The following is a 19,251-nucleotide window of genomic DNA, read 5'->3' as shown; positions in this document are numbered from 1 at the left end:
TCGGGACTAGCTCATAAATGGAACAGGAAGCACAGCTCCGTTCATAGTGTAGTGGCCGTGCTGAGTTACTACAACTCATTTCCCATTAGGTGAATGGGAGGGGACCTGCAGTAACCTGCAACGGCCACTACACTTTGAAGAAAGCAGTGCTTCCTGTTCCATTCAAAGTGCTGGTTCCAGTTCTGGAGGCTACAGGGAACAGCTGGGGCAGGGTGTCAGACCCTCACTAATCAGCTATTGATGACCTATTCTGAGGATAGGTCATCAATATCAGGAGCCTGGAAAACTCTTTAGACTAGCCCCTAAATTAATTCAGATCCCATACCATTCCCTGAAAATTAACCGGACCCCAGACCAGACACCTAAAATTAATTCGGACCCTCGAACAAACAAAAAAAAAAAAAATTACTGTTCCTGGGTCCTGTTAACTTATAGTGTTTGACAATGGCTAATGTCAAGACATTGTACAGTATGTGTCGCCTGTACAACATCCTGACGCTGGCTTCCATCAGTACCTGGTGTGCCGGCCCTGACAGTAGTTGGATGTTTTGGAGGAGATACTGCCGTCCTCCTATGCCCGGTTTGGACCACATTCGTCCAGTTGTTACCCCTGGTATACACCGAGTATAAACTCAGTGGCCACTTAATTAGGTCCACCTTTCTTCTAGTGGGCAGGAACTCTATCTATTTATTTACTCCTTTATTTTTTTTCTCAGCGATGCCTGAATTATTTTGAGGCGTTAATCCGAAATGCTCTTAGAAACATCCCGTTTTCCCATTTTCGGCTGCAACTCTTCTTTTCCACCACATACCAAAGGTGCCCCTTTTTGAATTTAGATCTCTGGTCTAAACTGTGCTCTCTGAGATGCGCTCCTGCATACCACTGTTGTAACACATCGATATTTCAGCTGCTGCCACCTGTCATGTTGAACTAATCTGGCCATTTTCTTCTGATCTCCCATTATCAGGGCGTCTTTGCTCACTAAACTGCTGCTCACCGGTTGCTTTGTTTTGCACGCCTTTCTGTGTCACTTGTGCAGACTGTTGGTCTGAACAATGACTGAACCTCTTGACCATGTCTGCTTGTTTTTGTGCATTGAATTGCTGCCAGATGATTGGCTAGTTTGATGCGTTCGTATTAAGCAGGTCTACCTAACAGAGTGGCCAGTGTGTATGTAGGAGCTCATTCACATGGTGGATTGTTGACGTTCATATGGATGCAATTTTTGAAACCTAAATCGGGTGTGGATCATAAAAAGTGGAAAAGGCAGAAAAATCCAACCTTCAGATATGTGCCATGGATTTGTAGTTTGAATGCCCGTGTCCGGCTGTGGATTGGTAATGTACCTAATCCGGGTGAGGATATCCGCCACAGTTTCCACACTGAAACTGCTCCAAGATAGGGCTGATGTATGACCGGTAGCACAGGTTCTCTTGGAGGACCACACTATTTCCCCACATATTTCAGCGCATTTCCACTCCACATAAAAACTGCTTAAGATAAGCCTGCCACTGTTTTTTATGTAAAATCCACACCGCTGTTCATATGATGTGTATTTTTCCGCAAGCAGATTTGACACTTGGAAAAAGAATGGTACCTGTATGCGGATTGTGTACCAGTGCAAACTGCTTCAGAAATCTACGGGTCAGCGATGCATTTCTGTCGCGAGTTCCAATTTAAAGATGCACGCCAGATTTTTATTTTTAATTTTTGTTTTAATCTGTTTTTTCCACCGTGTGAACATGTTCTAAGGTTTTTTTTCACACGGTGCAGTCAAAGTGTAACCAGACAAAACTAAACATTCAGTTACAGAGATGCCGAGATTCTTGGGGTCCTCCTACTCTACTTTGGAGGTTGTGTTCATGTGATGCACTTAGTCATCTGTAATTATTGGATCCAACACGATGTGCATTCCTATAGAAGGTGACCTTGTGGATCAAGTGACTATGAGGACCAGAGGAAGCAGGAGGGAAAACTCCTGGGATTTTAGCATCACAAGATTCCAGATGAGGTTGTAGCAGCATCGGCGCTTATTTTGGCAACTCTGTATTCTTGCTCGGAGCTGTACATTAATGCACTATGTATAGATATGGATGTAAATCTGCCTTTAAATTGCAAATATTTGGAAGCTAATTGTCCTTTTCAGTCACATAGTAAGGCCCCATGCACACGGTCATTGTTTTGGTCCGCATCCGAGCTGCCCGCATCCGTTGCTCCGTTCCGTGCTCCACAAAAAAAATATAACATGTCCTATTCTTGTCCGCGCTTTGCGGACAAGAATAGGCAGTTATATTAAAGGCTGTCCGTGCCGTTCCGCAAATTGCGGAACGCACAAGGACGCCATCCGTGTTTTGCAGATCCGCGGTTTGCGGACCGCAAAACACACAACGGTCGTGTGCATGAGGCCTAAGTGTGTGTAAGTGACCTCAGCCAGTGGCTTTAATACTGGTTGGCATGACATTGTCCGTTTTCAGTGTCCACTTGGTAATGGGAAGATGTCCACTTTATTTCCAAAGAACTGAGCCTCTGAACATGAGACAGAAGAGGTAGTTAATTGAGGAAGTCAGTAGTGAGAGCAAAGTTAGCAAATTCAGAATTAATGCTAGACTTGTTGCTTAATGTCCTCCTCTGCTTAGAAAGTTGGGGTGAAACTCATTACATTCACCATTCTCATTACTAAAAGCAATTTGGCTCCGTCAGGGCTGCCGTATGACATGTCGGTAATGGCAGGTAACATTGTGGTTATTTATTAGCTAATCAGCTTACTTGTCAGGTGAGAGAAATTACTTTACACTGATAGAGCCCTTGAGAGATGCTCTGACAATCCGTTTCATACACTGATATGAACCACGAACGGAATAGGCACATCGCTTCAACCGGCTGAGCATCATGGAAGACGTAGTTGAGAGAGCGGCAGTGAGAGTTGGGTATTACCTGTCATTGAGCATCAAATCTGGTTCAAATTGTTATGCAAATCTTGTATGTGTGCTTGCAATAGCTCAGGTAATATTACAATCTGATCCTTCAGGCATTCTTCATTGGAGCAGCCAACCCAAAAACCTCCATCAGAGTAACTAACACCAGCTAAATCAACAACTTTTTATTTTCTTACAGATACTTTAAGGGTAAAAAAAAAAAAAGTTTGTGGTAAATGATGATGATGCATTGTCAAGCACGAACCTCAGTATAACAGCTTTGATGTTCCTGGCACAATGGATCTTAGTCTGTATGGAAAGTAGAGTGCCTCCTTCACTGCAAGTTAAAGTGACACTGCAGTCTGGAGTTATTCTGTAACATTTCAGGGGGTTTTCAGGGAATTTTTTCCAGAGGGTCAGAATGAATAAAAAAAAAAATAATAATCAATCCTTAGCTCATTGTTCTCCTGCCTTTGCCGTTCCAGCTCTACTTCAGTTCCTATTGCTTCTCACTTCCTGTTTCCTGTCTCGAAATGATGGCTTGGATTGCCCGTTAGCAGTGACCAACCTCAACCAGTAATTGGCTGACTGGGCAGTCCAGGCCGTTTCCTGTGCGTCATGCTCAGGACCAGGAAGTGGAGAGCTGCCTGGACCGCAAATAAGCTGGAACCACAATAGCAGTTAATCTGCGAGGTTAATAGTGATTATTATTATTTTTTTTTTATTCTTTATCCATACAACCACTTATTTTTCTAAATATACAGTACAGACCAAAAGTTTGGACATGCCTTCTCATTCAAAGAGTTTTCTTTATTTTCATGACTTTGAAGGCATCAAAACTATGAATTAACACTTGTAGAATTACAGTATATACATAACAAACAAGTGTCAAACAACTGAAAATATGTCATATTCTAGGTTCTTCAAAAGTAGCCACCTTTTGCTTTGATTACTGCTTTGCACACTCTTGGCATTCTCTTGATGAGCTTCAAGAGGTAGTCCCCTGAAATGGTCTTCCAACAGTCTTGAAGGAGTTCCCAGAGATGCTTAGCACTTGTTGGCCCTTTTTGCCTTCACTCTGCGGTCCAGCTCACCCCAAACCATCTCGATTGGGTTCAGGTCCGGTGACTGGAGGCCAGGTCATCTGGCGCAGCACCCCATCACTCTCCTTCATGGTCAAATAGCCCTTACTTTCAAAGTTTTCCCAATTTTTCGGCTGACTGACTGACCTTCATTTCTTAAAGTAATGATGGCCACTCGTTTTTCTTTACTTAGCTGCTTTTTTCTTGCCATAATACAAATTCTAACAGTCTATTTAGTAGGACTATCAGCTGTGTATCCACCTGACTTCTCCTCAACGCAACTGATGGTCCCAACCCCATTTATAAGGCAAGAAATCCCACTTATTAAACCTGACAGGGCACACCTGTGAAGTGAAAACCATTTCAGGGGACTACCTCTTGAAGCTCATCAAGAGAATGCCAAGAGTGTGCAAAGCAGTAATCAAAGCAAAAGGTGGCTACTTTGAAGAACCTAGAATATGACATATTTTCAGTTGTTTCACACTTGTTTGTTATGTATATAATTCCACATGTGTTAATTCATAGTTTTGATGCCTTCAGTGTGAATCTACAATTTTCATAGTCATGAAAATAAAGAAAACTCTTTGAATGAGAAGGTGTGTCCAAACTTTTGGTCTATACTGTATACCCCTGGAAAACCCATTTAAAACCTACATCCACTTTGTATACTGCGTGTTAAATGGTACCCCAAGACCTATGCCACTCGCATTGTTCTCCAAAATTGTTATTTCTTGGTAAATGCAAGTAGTTGCTAAAACAGACATTTCAGGAGAGGCGGCAGGTCCTCTTTAAGGAATTGCATTATGATGAGCATTTCCCAATACAGTATAATGTTCTAATCATTCTAAAGCAGAAGCAATTCCATTAAAGGGGTTGTCTGGTTTCCTATATTGATGACCTATCCTTAGGATAGGTCATCAATATCAGATTGTTGGGGATCCGACTCCCGGCACCCCCGACGATCAGCTCTTTGAAGAGAACACTTCACTGTTTGCCTGCTCACCATCGACATCACAGCGGCGAGCTGGTGTAATTACAGTTCCTCCATCTCATTCACTGGAATAGGACTGAGTGTAACTGAAACTGCTCCTTCCCACTGAAGTGAATGGGATGGAGGAGCTGTAATCACACCTGCCCGTTGCTGTGATGGTGAGCAGGTAAACAATGAAGAGAACGCAGTGCTTCTGTAAGCGCTTTAAACAGCTGATTGTCAGTTGTACCAGGAGATGGACCTTAAAAGGTTTTTCAGACTAATGACTTTTTTCACATATTCAGTGGATATTCCTTAAAAGTCCTACTCCTGGAACCCCCACTAGTCCAGGGAATGTAGGTGCCTGTTCCCAGATTCCTACACATAAGGGGAGAAAAGCCCTAAAAGTCATTAGTGCTGAAACCTCTGAGAAAATAAACTTTCTGAGGATGGTGCCTGCTATGTAAATGTAATCTGAATTGCTCCCAGCGGTAGGTAATCGCTTATAACATAATTCCCATTTAGTGTATATCAGGAGCTGTAGTGTCACCTATGGGAACACTCCGTACAGATAGTTCAAGGGCTAAAATGGCATAACACAGGGATTAAGAGGTCCCTGCATGATGCACCGCCAAAATCTGGCTTTGCGCTAGACGTTACACAGTGTAGTTTTTGGTTTTGTAGATTTATAATGTTGTTCATAAGAATATAAGACCCTTTCCTGCAACTAATTTATGAAAGGGTGGAAATAAAAATTAACACAACCGTCACTGGTTGCTTTAACACTTTATACTCCTAGAAAAGGACAGTCCATACAACCATGCACGGTGGCACAAAACGGTAAATACAGTTGCATTTATATCTATTTCATCACGTTCGGCTTATTAAAGGGGTTCTCCAGTGATGATTTAAAATGACCACAAGCAACCTGTCCTAGCAGGACTGGTTGCTACCACTAGGGGGGTGAGGGGGCTGGTCCTCACTAGACTGCTCTACAATAGATGATATGCCATCCTGACTGAGCAGCCTGACACGAACGCACACCGTTGTGTAGTATATGCAAGGGACAGAGCGCAATGCAGGGGCGTCGTTAGGTCAGAACATTCGGGGCTTGAGCCCCAGATGTTTTGTCCAGTGCCCCGAATGTTATGCTGGCCTGGTAGCATTTTTTTATTTTATTTGGCTATTCCAGGGCCCTTTAATATTGATTGGACCTGGGCAACCCACCACAGATGATCCCCCCCCCCCCCCAACCCCCTTGTACTTGTTCCGCTGATCCGCTACTTGCGGGCTGCACGGGCATGAGTTCAGTCACTTCGGTGTGCAATCCCGTCCTGCGACGCGTGATCCCGCGAGACCCGCCGTGGGAGGTCGCGGGATCACACGCCGCAGGACGGGATTGCGCACTGAAGTAACTGAACTCATGCCTGCGCAGCCCACAAGTAGCGGATCAGCGGAACAAGTACAAGGGGGGTGGGGGGATGATCTGTGATGGGTTGCCCAGGGTCTACAGCCATCAATATTAAAGGGCCCAAGCAAAGATTTCTGCAGTGGTGAGGAAATGAAACATAACAGATATTGGAAAGTTACCGAATGTTGTATTATATAATGTCAGCAGTACTGCACTTCATTTGCGTAAACCAGAACACCCCTTTAAGCATGCCTTTAATGTGCAATTTCAACACAGTGGGCTTGTGCCCCGGATGTTTTCAGATCCTAGCAACGCCCCTGGCGCAATGTGTAGTGGGGTCCTGCGCTCTCACCCCCTAAGCAGCTCTGCAACCAGTCCTACTCGCATTATAGGACAGGTCGCTTGCGGCCATTTTAAATCATTCCCGGAGAACCCCTTTAACATGTACCATCACATTTTGTAACCCATTACTTGTAAGTGAATATTTAGGGTAAATGATGCAGATGCAGATTACTAGAGGCACCTAGTACAAGTAGTGTAATTGCTTGGCTTAGATCTCTTATTACGGTTTTATTACGCATAGTACAGATTTGTTAAGGCTACTTTCACATTAGCGTTTAAATTCCGCTATTGAGATCCGTCAATGGATCTCAATAGTGGAAGAAAACGCTTCAGTTTTGTCCCCACTCATTGTTAATGGGGACAGAACTGAACGGAACGGAGTGCACCAAAATGCGTTCTGTTTGCTTGCGTCCCCATCGCGCACAGAAAAATGCTGCAAGCAGCGTTTTTCTGTCCGCGATGTGGTGCTGAGCAAGACTGATCCGTTTTCTCTGACACAATCTGGCACAATAGAAAACGGATCCTTCCCCCATTGACTTTCAATGGTGTTCAAGACGGATCCGTCATTGCTATAGAAGACCTAATAGAACCGGATCCGTTCATGACTGATGCATGCGGTTGTATTATTGTAACGGAAGCGTTTTTGCAGATCCATGACGGATCCACAAAAAACGATAATGTGAAAGTAGCCTAAGGCGTTGTCTTCTTTGGGCAATCCCTTTAAAACTCTGCTATGACTATAAGCTGATGAGAGTATTACATTGCTGAGAACCCAATGATCAGCTGTAAACTGGGGGAACATAAGAGCAAGTGTTGAGTTTCCCTACACTGCACTGGAGGGGAAAAGAGGTATTACACAATTCCCATAGCTTGCAATGGATGGTCAGCAAACCTATCTTATGCGGTACTGTTGTATACTTTTACTATGGTTTCAGCAGCTTCTCGATTGGACTTCCAGTTTGCAGCTTTGTGTTTTTTTATGAACATGGTAGCACCATAATATCCCAGAACTGCATCTTTAAAAATTTTTTAGCTGATGTTAGTCACTTTGCGGAGGAATGGGTCTTGTACATGGGGTCTCCAATGCCAATTTCTTCAATGTCAACACTTTTTTTATTTTTGTGCTCTTCACGATGTTACAGTACCTGGAATATTTATGCGTTTGAATGCATTCACCTGTCCCAGTCTGTGGTTGGAGTATGTAAAAGACCTTGGCTATCAGAAAGGTGGCACCAATTTGCTCCTACACTTGGTAATGCCCATAATGAAGAGCTGGATGGAGTGGGCAGTTACATGACATCATTGTCCTCCCTTGCAGAACATAATATTGGCCAATTACGTTATTTAAGAGTAGAAATCTCACCAGACTGTCAGTAGTTGTATACGACCATCCATCCTGGACCTCATGGGTGTATTACAATGGCATTGATTTTGTCTCTGTCTAGGGGAACGTCCGTTTCATTGCAACCAATGTGGAGCATCGTTTACTCAAAAGGGCAACCTACTGCGCCACATTAAGCTGCACTCCGGGGAAAAACCTTTTAAGTGTCCATTTTGTAGCTATGCCTGCCGACGGAGAGATGCACTCACAGGCCACCTTAGAACACACTCGGGTAAGTCTGTGCAACTCACCTATATGAGATATTAGCGTACAAGCTATTTTACTTCCATTGGAATATATAAAATATTAGATTTTTTATATCTTTTGGTATATGAATATGTTTAAAATGGTAAAACTCTAAATGGTTTACAAGTCTTTTGCTTGTAAATAATGCCGAAGTATATAAAATCCCCAAAATGTATTTATACACAAGCGCCAGACATCAATGATCCTTAAAATATTTCAAAGCTTTGTTCCTTTAGGTAACGTGCTTCGGGGATAAACACCTTTTTCAGACTAACAGTGGACATTGTCTATAGAAGGGGTTTTTCCCCGAAACGCGTTATCTAATGGAATAAAGCTTTCAAGTATTTTAAGGATCATTGATGCCTGGCACTCGTGTATAAGTCCATTTTGGGGTTTTTATATACTCCAGCATTATTTAGATTTGAAGGAATCTGATGAGGACCTCACACGTGCAGCCTTCAGTCTATCCGAGTGATCCCTTTATGCTTTATAGTGGTTGTAACTGTTCACAACCACCAAAGGTGAGACCTTTACCCATAGTTCAGTTAAAACCCATTGCTTGTTTTAACTGTTCTACCCTTAGTAGCGCTCGGTGCTGTTTTTCATATCTCTTCCACTTCATGAACCTTTCGCTTTGTCACGAGCTGCACAGTTGCCGCCCCCATTTCTGTAAGTTTAGACTTTGCTGGAAGGTGGGGGTGTGGTGCTGACTGCAAGCAAATTATTTTGACTTGATTTTCCAGTGCATTGCGGTTTAACTGCCTTCCATGCCCATTACTCATCAAGGAAGCTCCAGAGCAAAAACTCAAGTGTTCCTCAGACTATACCCAGGGTTTTGTGTCAAAGTCAAATATTGTGTAAGGCTTGCGGGGTAACCTTGAGTATTAGTCATGTAAAGTCGAATTTGGAGGTGGAAGTAATATTGCCACAACTATTACAGGCGGTGTATCGTGCACATCTTTAAAGGGGTTTTCCCACAAAAAACACTTTTTACCCATTCACAGGATAGGTGGTAAATATATGATCACGGGGGTCCCACCGTGGAGACACCACCAATTGCTAGAACGAGACATTGAATGGAAAGGTAGTACATATTTGGGACCACTACTCCATTCATACTTCATCTCACTGCGGCTGTGCAATGAGGAGGAAGGGGGGACTCAGAAGCCCTGTTATGGTGATCAGTAGACATCCCAGCCGGGGAGGCAGGGTGATCTGATTGCTAAGGACACCAAAGCCACCACATTGAATTGTTTGCTGATCCCTGTGAAATTTGTGAGTTTGGCCAATATGTTTGGCCATGTATAGAAACGGGTTTGCAAGGATATGGCACCAATGTCAGATAGGTGCTGGGACCCGCACCTATCCCCTGGACAGACCCCTGAAAGTAAAGAAGAGTGCACTGTGCATGTGCTGTGTGCTCTCCATTCATTCCTGTGGGAATTTCAAAAATGTCTTTTTTCGGAAATCCCATAGAAATAAATGGACATTGGCCGTGCAAGAGCAGCAGCTCTCTGCTCCCTTCTGGGGTCCAGTTCTGGAGATAGGTTTGGGTTTCACCTCTGGGACTTGCAACTATCTGACCTTGATTGCAAATCCTAGCGATACACCACCAATGTCTCGGATGAGACAATACTTTTAATTTGATTAGTATTCAGCACTATATGGCTGATAATACTTAGAGATGTTTTAGTGCAGTGATCGTTGTGGACATAACAAAGATTATTAGATAATGTTAGATGATTGTTTTATCCATCTTCTGACGTGAAGACGTGTTGGATGATATGATCACTGGAATGTAGTGCCACAGCTCTTCATTCTAGCAACCAGTGAAGTCTCTGCTCCTTATACAAACGTGTCCTGTCACAATGAAACTCCAAAGAAAATTCCATGGCACTCAAAAAGAATTGCAACATTATCCAGTGTTTTCTTCATACAGCATAGATCCAGGCAGCAGATACAAAAATGCAATACATAATGTTAGTACAGCCAGTTAGTTAATACTGGTGTTCTGGTCCCATTGGACCTTTCTTAACAGTCAGTTCGTAACACAAGAAGACCCAGGTTAGTATGATTACTAGATTAAATTGCTTGGTCTAACAAATAGTCATTATCACCATGAACATGCTCCCAAAGTGTGGAAAAATATATAAAAAATGATTATAGACATTAGCCCTATGATATCCTAGGGAATGTTTAGTAATGTACACAGATCATACATGAAGCAGTTATTGTATTTGTTAGTCACTAGGTGATCTACTAATCATACTAACCTGGGTCTTCTTATGTTGTAGACCCAGCTCAGAGAGAGGTCCAACTGGAACAAGACATCCAGTACTAATTGAGAGGCCTCAGAATAGGTCATCAATATCGGATGGTTGGGGGTCTGACACCTGGGATCTCTGCTGATCAGCTGTTAGGAGAGTTTGGGCGCTCCATGAGTGCCATCGCCTCTTCCTAGGCCGTGTGACGTCACTGCACATTGGTCACTTGGCCTATTTGCAGCTCAGCCCCATTGAAGTGAATGGGGCTGAGCTGCAATACCAAACACAATGTACTGCGCTGTGCTGGGTGATCTGCCGGGAGACCTCCGCCCTCACCAGAGTTCCAGTGAGCGCAGGGACTCCCTGGAACAGCTGATCATCAGGGGTGCTGGGACTTGGACCCCCGCCAATGTGGTAATGACCTATCCTGAGGATTTTTAGCCCAAGCATGTGGTACCTAATGAAAACAAAATCCTACTCTCCTGCTCCCCAACGCTGAGTTCAGGCACTCTGGATCTATTTGGCGATCATTTGGTTCCTGGCCTGTTTACTTCCTGCAGGGGTCACGTGAGCCACTGCAGCCAATGGCACGTGCCACTTGAGGACACATCACGGCTGAAGCCAGTCATTGGCTGCAGCAGCACATGTGAACCTGTCTGTACCCTCACCGGAAGACTGCTAAGTCAGGAACCAGGGCTCTAGAAGAGAGCAGTGGGGAGCAGATAAGTATGATATTTTTTTCATAAAGTCAAACGCGCTCCAGGGGCTAGTTAAAAAGGGCCGTAATCGTAGAATGCCCCCTTAAGGCAGTATCCACTTGTTGCAGGTTTGCTGCGATTTTCAAAAGTCATGTAAAACCACATGGCTGGGACACAGCCTAGCCTTTTTGTTACAACATTGTTGCTCTGTCTTCTGTGGATCCAGCTGGTCCTGCTTGATCAGGGAGGAGGTTCTGCTGCTCATTTATTCTTATACCTAGAAATGACCCAGCGACCGTCTTGTATTAAAAATAAATGAACCTTTTAGGAGAGAAACCTTATAAAAGGTGCACATTTCATACTGATGTCATACCTAGCAGCCCTTTCACCCAGTGCAAAGGCAGAAAAAGCTGTATTTGAGCAACATCCCTGAGGGATTAAAACCCAACAGAGAGGAAAAAAAATCCTGTCTGAGAGGGAGTGTTTGTCCAGCAGCATTCCTGGAGTGAGCTGGGGATTCCACACCCTGCAATCTGACTACAGGTTTCACCACGGCTCTCTTGTAACCTGCCCTCCTGATTCAGATCTGTAAAGAAAACAGCAAGGGACCCGGTGCACCCCAAAAACTTGACACTCAAGGGTATCCATTGTCTCAGACCGAGTATAAATATATGATGCCTCACTACAATTAAGGCAGAAAGGCTTAAACAGTTGGGTAAAACATGACTTGAGCTGCTATCGGCTCCATCTGACAGCTGGGAGTTGTAGTTCATCAACTTGTGGAAAGCTGGTCTGTGAAACAAGCTTAGCCTAAATCCTATTCTTTATCAAAACTTTTGAAATGGCGTCCTTGCCTTTCTTTATAGTCCATTAAAGTGTAATTAAAGGGGTATACCCATCTCAGACAATGGGGGAATATCGCCAGTATATGCCCCCATTGTCAATAGGGGGGGCGGGTCCACCTCTGAGACCCGCACCCATCTCGTAAACTGAGCCGGAGGGCGCAGCGCACATGCACGGCCACCTCTGTTCATTTCTGTGAGGCCGCCGAAAATAGGCGAGCTGGCTCGGCTATTTCCGTTGGCCCCATTGAAGTGAATAGAAGCAGTGGCCGTCCAAGCAATATGCCCCCATTGTCTGAGATGAGAATACCCCTTTAAAATAAAATATAATCGTAGTTATAGGGAGTTTTTACAAGGGCCTTTTTTTCACAATCCAGTTCCCTACACAGTGTAACATTTGGCTCCTGGGTAGTTTACATCAAACCTCCAGAGAGCTGCAGCAAGGAAATACATCCTATGGGACTTTATTTTGTCCTAGTACACAGACTATATAGAATATCATAAAATTGCCTGTAATTGTATGACAGAAGAGAATTTTAATCTCCCAGGTTCCTTACGAGATTAGATCAGTCCCATAGCTGGAGTAATTCTGATAGGATTATAGAGTGCCCGGACAGTTTTTAAAACCACAAAAAAAAAAAACGACTCTTTGACGGTCCTGCTGTTCTAGCCCCATGCCTCCTGACCCTGCAGGCCTGGAAGTGAGGATGTTCTGCATACAGTTCTATAAGCACTGCTGGTCAGTCAGTGGCCTCACTGCACGTGACTATGGAGTCTCAACTGTGATGCGCCATTCGTGTATACATCACCGCTGGCAGCAGTCATGAGTGTGTGTACTTAACATCATCACTTCCAATCAGAAGCTGAAGAGGCGGTAGCAGCGGCCATGGAATGGCAGGGCAGTCAGAAAGTGAGTTTTTTTTGGGGGGGGGATTCACTGTCTGCAGGCTTTGGTATTTTTTATTGATCTTTTATGAACCTCTTTACAGAATCATTTTTTTTTTTAAACATTTCCCTCGTTCTTGAACCTACACATACCGATATCTCATAAAGGGGTTTTCCAGGCTGTAATGACCCGAATATTGGTTTAAATAAGAAATAAAAATTAGCTTATCTTTGAAATCCCCCACTGCTCTTACACCTACTATTTTATAGCCCCCCACCACCACCATCTTTCTCTACAATGCTCCAGTAATGACGTGTTATCCAGACGTGTGACCGCTGCAGCCACTGATTGACTCGTGATTGCCGCAATCATCTTTTAAAAGTGTGGAAAACCAACTTTAAGGGGCCATTCACATAGTGGGTTTTACAGCAGAATTTTGGCGTGGCCGCAATCCTCAGCACTGCCTCCCACTGAGGCAGAAAGGACTCGGCTGCAGGTGGGTTCTAGGCAAAATTTTGGTCCAGTAAAAATTCAGCGGTAAAACCCACTGTGTGAACGGCCGCAAAAATGTTCTTAATGTTCTCCAAAGACTGCGAAGACTATAGATTAACATACGAACAGCATTTCACTCATCTGTCTGAAGGATCAGCCAAAGTCACAAAGCTTTCAGCAGAACGATGTGGATGAAAATGTGAGACATTCATTACAACCTGAATCGTGAAATAAAAACCTCAGCTGTCAAAAAGGCTGCAAATACTGTATATATGGTATTACATATAAAATGACAGTGTCTGAAAATGCACAGAAAAATCATATCATGAGAAGTGATTGATACTGGGCTATTACTTGTGCTGCTGAAGTGTTCTGCAAAATACTGTGCCGCCTGTCCCTAAACCAGAAATGTATTAACCTAATGTCCCATCACTTTGCAGTAGGCAAACCTCACAAATGCAACTACTGTGGCCGGAGCTACAAGCAGCGCAGCTCCCTGGAAGAACATAAAGAACGCTGTCATAATTACCTGCAAAATGTGGGGATGGAGAGAGGCCAGGGAGCGGGGTCTCATGGTGGTAAGTAGGCAAATATCCATATCTAGTTATTTGTGCCGGGTATCTGCTCTAATAACGGCAACTTTACACTACAGGACACACAATGGGGTTTAAAGGAGTTTTGCTGAGATTGGGAAAAAGGTCTGCACATTTTTCTGGAAATGGCGCCATGCATGTCCATAGGCTAGTATTATTGTAGCACGGGCCCTTTAAAGGGAATGTGTCATCAGACAATGACCTATTCTTTCATTTTTGTTGGTTATTTTTAATTTTCCATGTCACTATATACAGTATATAAAAAATATATATATATTAAATCCTGCAGTTTTCACACTGGACACTAAGCCTGATAATAGGCACCACTTCATTGTCTGTATAGATGATTTTTCAGCAGTCATCTCCTTATCATTACAGGCAGGATTAGAATGGCAAGATATCACACATATAGATTGCACAGCATCCACCTTTCACAATAGGCAATATCACAGCTTGTCTACTCCCTCCTCACCTCTGCACAGGTCGCAGAGCATGCCTAAAAAACTCTCCCATAGAAGTCAGTGAGGTCTGCTCCTGTCCATTGTGTTTCTGGCCCATGGTGGCTGTTAACAGCAGCTCAGGCAAGATGGCCACCCCATAATCGTGTTCTTCTTGTAGTGACCGGGTTACATTAGAAGAGCATGTGACGCCTTTCAGTGAAAGTTAGCCAGCTATACACTTGATTATTAATTTGTTTCCAATAAGGACACCTTTAAAAGATGCAACACAATAATAAAAAAAAACACTGCAGCTCATAGGTCAACCACAATTCTAACACATTGAACTATAAATTTCGATTTGAGGTTGTGTAGTGACTGGGGCATAACCTACATAAGGAATGCCTCGGATATCGAATTCCCTGCATTTGCTCTTTTTGCCTGTTGACTGTGGGTCACGTACTACAGCATGGGCTGCATGGAAGCCACCGGAAAATATTCCCTTGTTTACCTTCTAAATGTTCCGGGTGGTAAATGAGGTAGTCAGTCCCATAATAGTAGTCAGTCTTGGATTGCAAGACCGGCAAAACAAGGCCAAGTATTCTTCTACGAAGGACCTCAAATAGAAATGTTTATCTGCTTCTTTTTCTTTTGTGTAGTTTCAATTTAGATGGTAAAAATGTGAAAGCTCGTCTACTATTTTAAAAGGGTCTTGAGGGTCCTGACCTGCACACTCCATAATCTCCTACACGCAGAGTTCTAGTAGCCAGAAGGTTTGGACACTGTTGTCCATCTTACTAATGGTTGTCAAAGGTCTCTTTTAACAGATAGTAGCTTCATTGATCGATAGTGGTGTCTTGCTTGGATGTGGCGTGCTGGCTAGTGATTCTGATGTGACATTTTGGTTCCATGTAGCATCTCCTTTGGAGGAGTGTAAGAATCCAGAGATCCTGATGGAAAACAGCATGTCTCTGATGCCCTTTGAAAGACCAGCTGTTATAGAGAGACTTGCCAGCACCATGGGGAAGCGTAAGAGCTCCACCCCACAGAAGTTTGTGGGTAAGCATCTGCTTTCTTTACTTAGTCTGTAATGTACATTTGATGGCATTCTATATGCAGCTGTAATGTCCCAGGCAATACATGACCAGTATAGTTGACAGCATTTTTTTTTAGTTATTTCCTACTGTATGCAGCTTCTGTCAAACTGAGAGTTCAGATCACAGTTGCTGCTCATGACATCACATAGTGACATCATCTTATAAGAGCTGTCCATATTGATGTACAATCCTTATGCCAGGTCATCAGTAACAGATCATTAAGGGTCGTCTGACTCCCAACCTCCCCATAGCTGCTGTGCTTGGTTTGGGTCTGAGCTGCAGAAAGGCCCATGGGACCAATTGACATGACCTCACAGGCAGAGGAAGAGGCCATAGCGTGCGCCCAAGTGCATGTGGCTCCTTCCAACAGCTGATTGACGGGGTTGATGAGATTTGGACCCCACTGATTAGATACTGATAACCTATCCTAAGAATAGGTCATCACTATTAAATTCCTCGACAACCCCTTTATATGTGTTCCTGGACAACCCCTTTATTCCCACCCAAAGCCCAAACATTTCATATATTTGTACATCAGAAGTTTCTGTATTAGATAATTATGTTGTTTTTTTACCTACACAAATGATGGCATTTTTTCTTTTAAATGCCGAAGCTATATTTGCAAGATTGACAACAAGCAGTGCCATATTGGTTGTCACTTTATTTTTTTTTAAGCTATTAATTATAAAATTGTCACTTAGCTATTGGCTGAATGTACTGAAAAAATGAAGGTTGGTAGTCCGTTTTGTTTTTTCAAGTTCCTTCAAAAGCTCCAACCAATATGTCATATCTAAATTCTGATTTACTAATATATGACCAGTTTAAATTCTCTTTAACACATTTCCGACCACTCCTGTTCTGAAATAATGTTCTCCTATATCTGCACGGAATGTAATGAAGGCAGACTGCTTTAAATGGCTGCCTGTACCGGCATACAAAAGTAAAGGGAATCTGAAGTTCCCTGCTAGATATTCCAATGGGGCAGATTTACTAATAAAAATGGGTCAGAGTTTTGGCGTTCAGGTCTTCTGCACTTTTTGTGCCTCACTCTGCAAGTAGGTGTGGCTTACTGGGAAATGGGTGTGGTTTGAGAAAAGGGGAATGGCTTAAATTGTACACTATACTCCAGAACTTTGGCACAAAGGAAGTCAACTAATTGGTGGTATAAACTTATAGACCAAGTATTAAGATGCATCAGATTTATCATCCAGGATTAGCCACTGTGATAAATCTGACGCATCTTTAGACTGTCTAGTCTACATCTACACTGTCTAAGTCTTAGACACTATTAGTAAATCTGCCCCTTTGTGTAGAGTTTATATTTATGCAGTGTCATTATTTTAGGAACAGAAGACAGGTGCACTTGCAGGTGTATTCCAGTAATGCCTCATGTTCACGACCGCATCAGTTTTGCAGTCCGCAAATTGCAGACGCACAAAACACAAATCCCAAACTTGTACGTCCCGCTTTTTCTCATTCTGAATGTCCCCCCCTATGCTAAAAAAAGCCCATTCTTATCCACAACACCAACAAGAATAGGATATGTTCTATCTTTTTTGAGGAATGGCGGAACTTACATACGGATCCAGACGGCACACAAAATGGCAGTCTGCTTTCTAAAGTTCTCATACCGCTCTACCTCCTTGTCACAGACCTCCTAAGGTACAGGCTATGCTTGCCAGTGTCGGCTAGTTACTATTATTTTTAAAACTTTCATTTTTTTTATTTCAAAACAGAAAAGTCCAGTTTACATTAACATTTAGCCATAATTATTTTAGTGCATGAGACGGTTCTTCACTAAGAGAATTAGTGTCAGTATTGCTCCCCCCTACAAATTCTAGAATGAGAATATTTGGTGTTAGTAAACCACTGTTTCCTATGAAAGGAAATGACATCCATTTTAAACACGTCCAAAACATGAAGACTAGAACGTTTCACTGCACGAGATGGGAAAGTCCCTGTGTGCAGACTTAACAGGGTAGATCTAATGTTCAACAAGCCAGCATTGCACTTCTGTTATATTTAGTAATTGTATTATTAAAATCTTCTATCAATAATCCCATATTACAGTAAAATGTATCTAAGTTAGGGTCCATTCACACGTACGTAGTGTATTGCGGGTCCGCAATACACCCGGCCGGCACCCCCATAGAACTGCCTATTCTCGTCCGCAATTGCGGACAAGAATAGGACATGTTCTATTTTTTTCCGGAGCCGCGGACCGGAAGTTCCAGGCTGCGCTCTGGAAATGCGGATGCGGACAGCACCATCCATTCCTGCCCCATAGAGAATGAATTGGTCCGCACCCGTTCCGGATAATTGCGGAACGGGTGTGGACACATTTTACAGACGTGTGAATGGACCCTTAAAGGGGTTTTCCAGGATTAGAAAAACATGGCTGCTTTTTTTTTTTCTAAAAAGAATGGCGCATCTGGCCCTGGGTTGTGTAGTATTGCAGCTCAGCCCCGAGTGAATGTTGTAATACCACACACAACTTGTGGACTATTTTAGAAGGGTTTCTCTAATACCTAATGGGCTCAGCTCATAGACACGTATCCCACTCTGGACGAATTTTCTAGTGTAGGTTTTTGGAAGATTCAGGTATCTGTTGAAGACAATGGTCAACCAATCCCTCCTCACAGCCACCTGTCGGCTACATAATGATCTGATGCTCTCAGCATTAATTAAAGCTAAGAGCATTAGGTACTCATGCACCTGGCTGGTGGCTTCAGGTGTACTCCTGCATTCAAATGCATCACCATCCTCAGGAATGTGATACATTTGAATACTGTGGCGGAGGCTGCAGTATTTTGTTCTGCACTGTGGTATTTTGTGCTGCTGGGGTGGTGTTTTGTGCTGCACTTTGGTACTGCTGGCCCTGACTACTTCTGTTGGCCCTGACTACTTCTGTCAGTGTGGAGACACCTACAACATGGGGCCACTTTTATTTATTTTTTTCTAGGGCCAGTTTAAGTTCCCAGGATACCCTTTTTTGTTTCTGAGGGAGATTTTCCCCTCTCCATCATGTCTGTGGTGTCAGGAGAAATGGCTCTTGCCCAAACAAGCCAATACCTATCTCATGTGTATGGCTGGTTTAACATTTCCTATTATTCCACCTTTAACTACACAATACTGAAGATTGTCCATTTTAGATCAGGACAGGATACTAGAAATCTGCGTGTTGGAGTTTATATGTTCGTCTTGACCAACATATTTCAGACCTTAATGATCTTTTCATGCTTTTGGACAATAAAACCTTAATATCAACAGTCATCTTCGCCACATTGGGTTCAGCATGAATGGATATGGGCAGTGTATTTTTTGACCCTTGCAATTGATTGGACAGCTTAACACAATAGTAGTATTAGCAACCTTCATGTAGGCCTGACATCCTATATCAAATTTGATACTAACAGGTTTTTTTTTCTTTCCTTTTTTTTTGTTTGCAGGTGAAAAGCTTATAAGGTTTGGTTATCCAGATTTGCCGTTTGACATGAATTTGGCCTATGAGAAGGAAGCAGAATTAATGCAGTCCCAGATGATGGACCAGGCAATTAACAATGCCATTACTTACTTGGGCGCAGATGCACTGCG

The 19,251-nt window shown here is 43.1% G+C and overlaps 1 protein-coding gene across 8 annotated transcripts in view; it reads left to right on the top strand.

Annotated features, from left to right (window-relative positions):
- The window catches only part of IKZF2 (IKAROS family zinc finger 2), an 81,401-nt gene that overhangs the window by 60,925 nt on the left and 1,225 nt on the right, over positions 1-19,251 (top strand). For 6 of the 8 annotated variants that reach the window (XM_040441161.1, XM_040441162.1, XM_040441160.1 and 3 more), the window contains exons 5-8: positions 8,167-8,334; positions 13,971-14,108; positions 15,476-15,619; positions 19,107-19,251. The exon at positions 19,107-19,251 is cut by the window's right edge and continues 1,225 nt beyond it. In XM_040441161.1, coding sequence (XP_040297095.1) covers positions 8,167-8,334; positions 13,971-14,108; positions 15,476-15,619; positions 19,107-19,251 — 595 coding nt within the window. The remainder of the gene's footprint in view (positions 1-8,166; positions 8,335-13,970; positions 14,109-15,475; positions 15,620-19,106) is intronic. The other 2 variants (XM_040441164.1, XM_040441159.1) reach the window with 1 other exon arrangement.

Source organism: Bufo bufo, chromosome 7 (genome assembly GCF_905171765.1).
Source record: "Bufo bufo chromosome 7, aBufBuf1.1, whole genome shotgun sequence".
NCBI lineage: Eukaryota > Metazoa > Chordata > Amphibia > Anura > Bufonidae > Bufo > Bufo bufo.
Note: the sequence above shows the minus strand (reverse complement) of the source record. Positions and strands in the feature narration are given on the sequence as shown.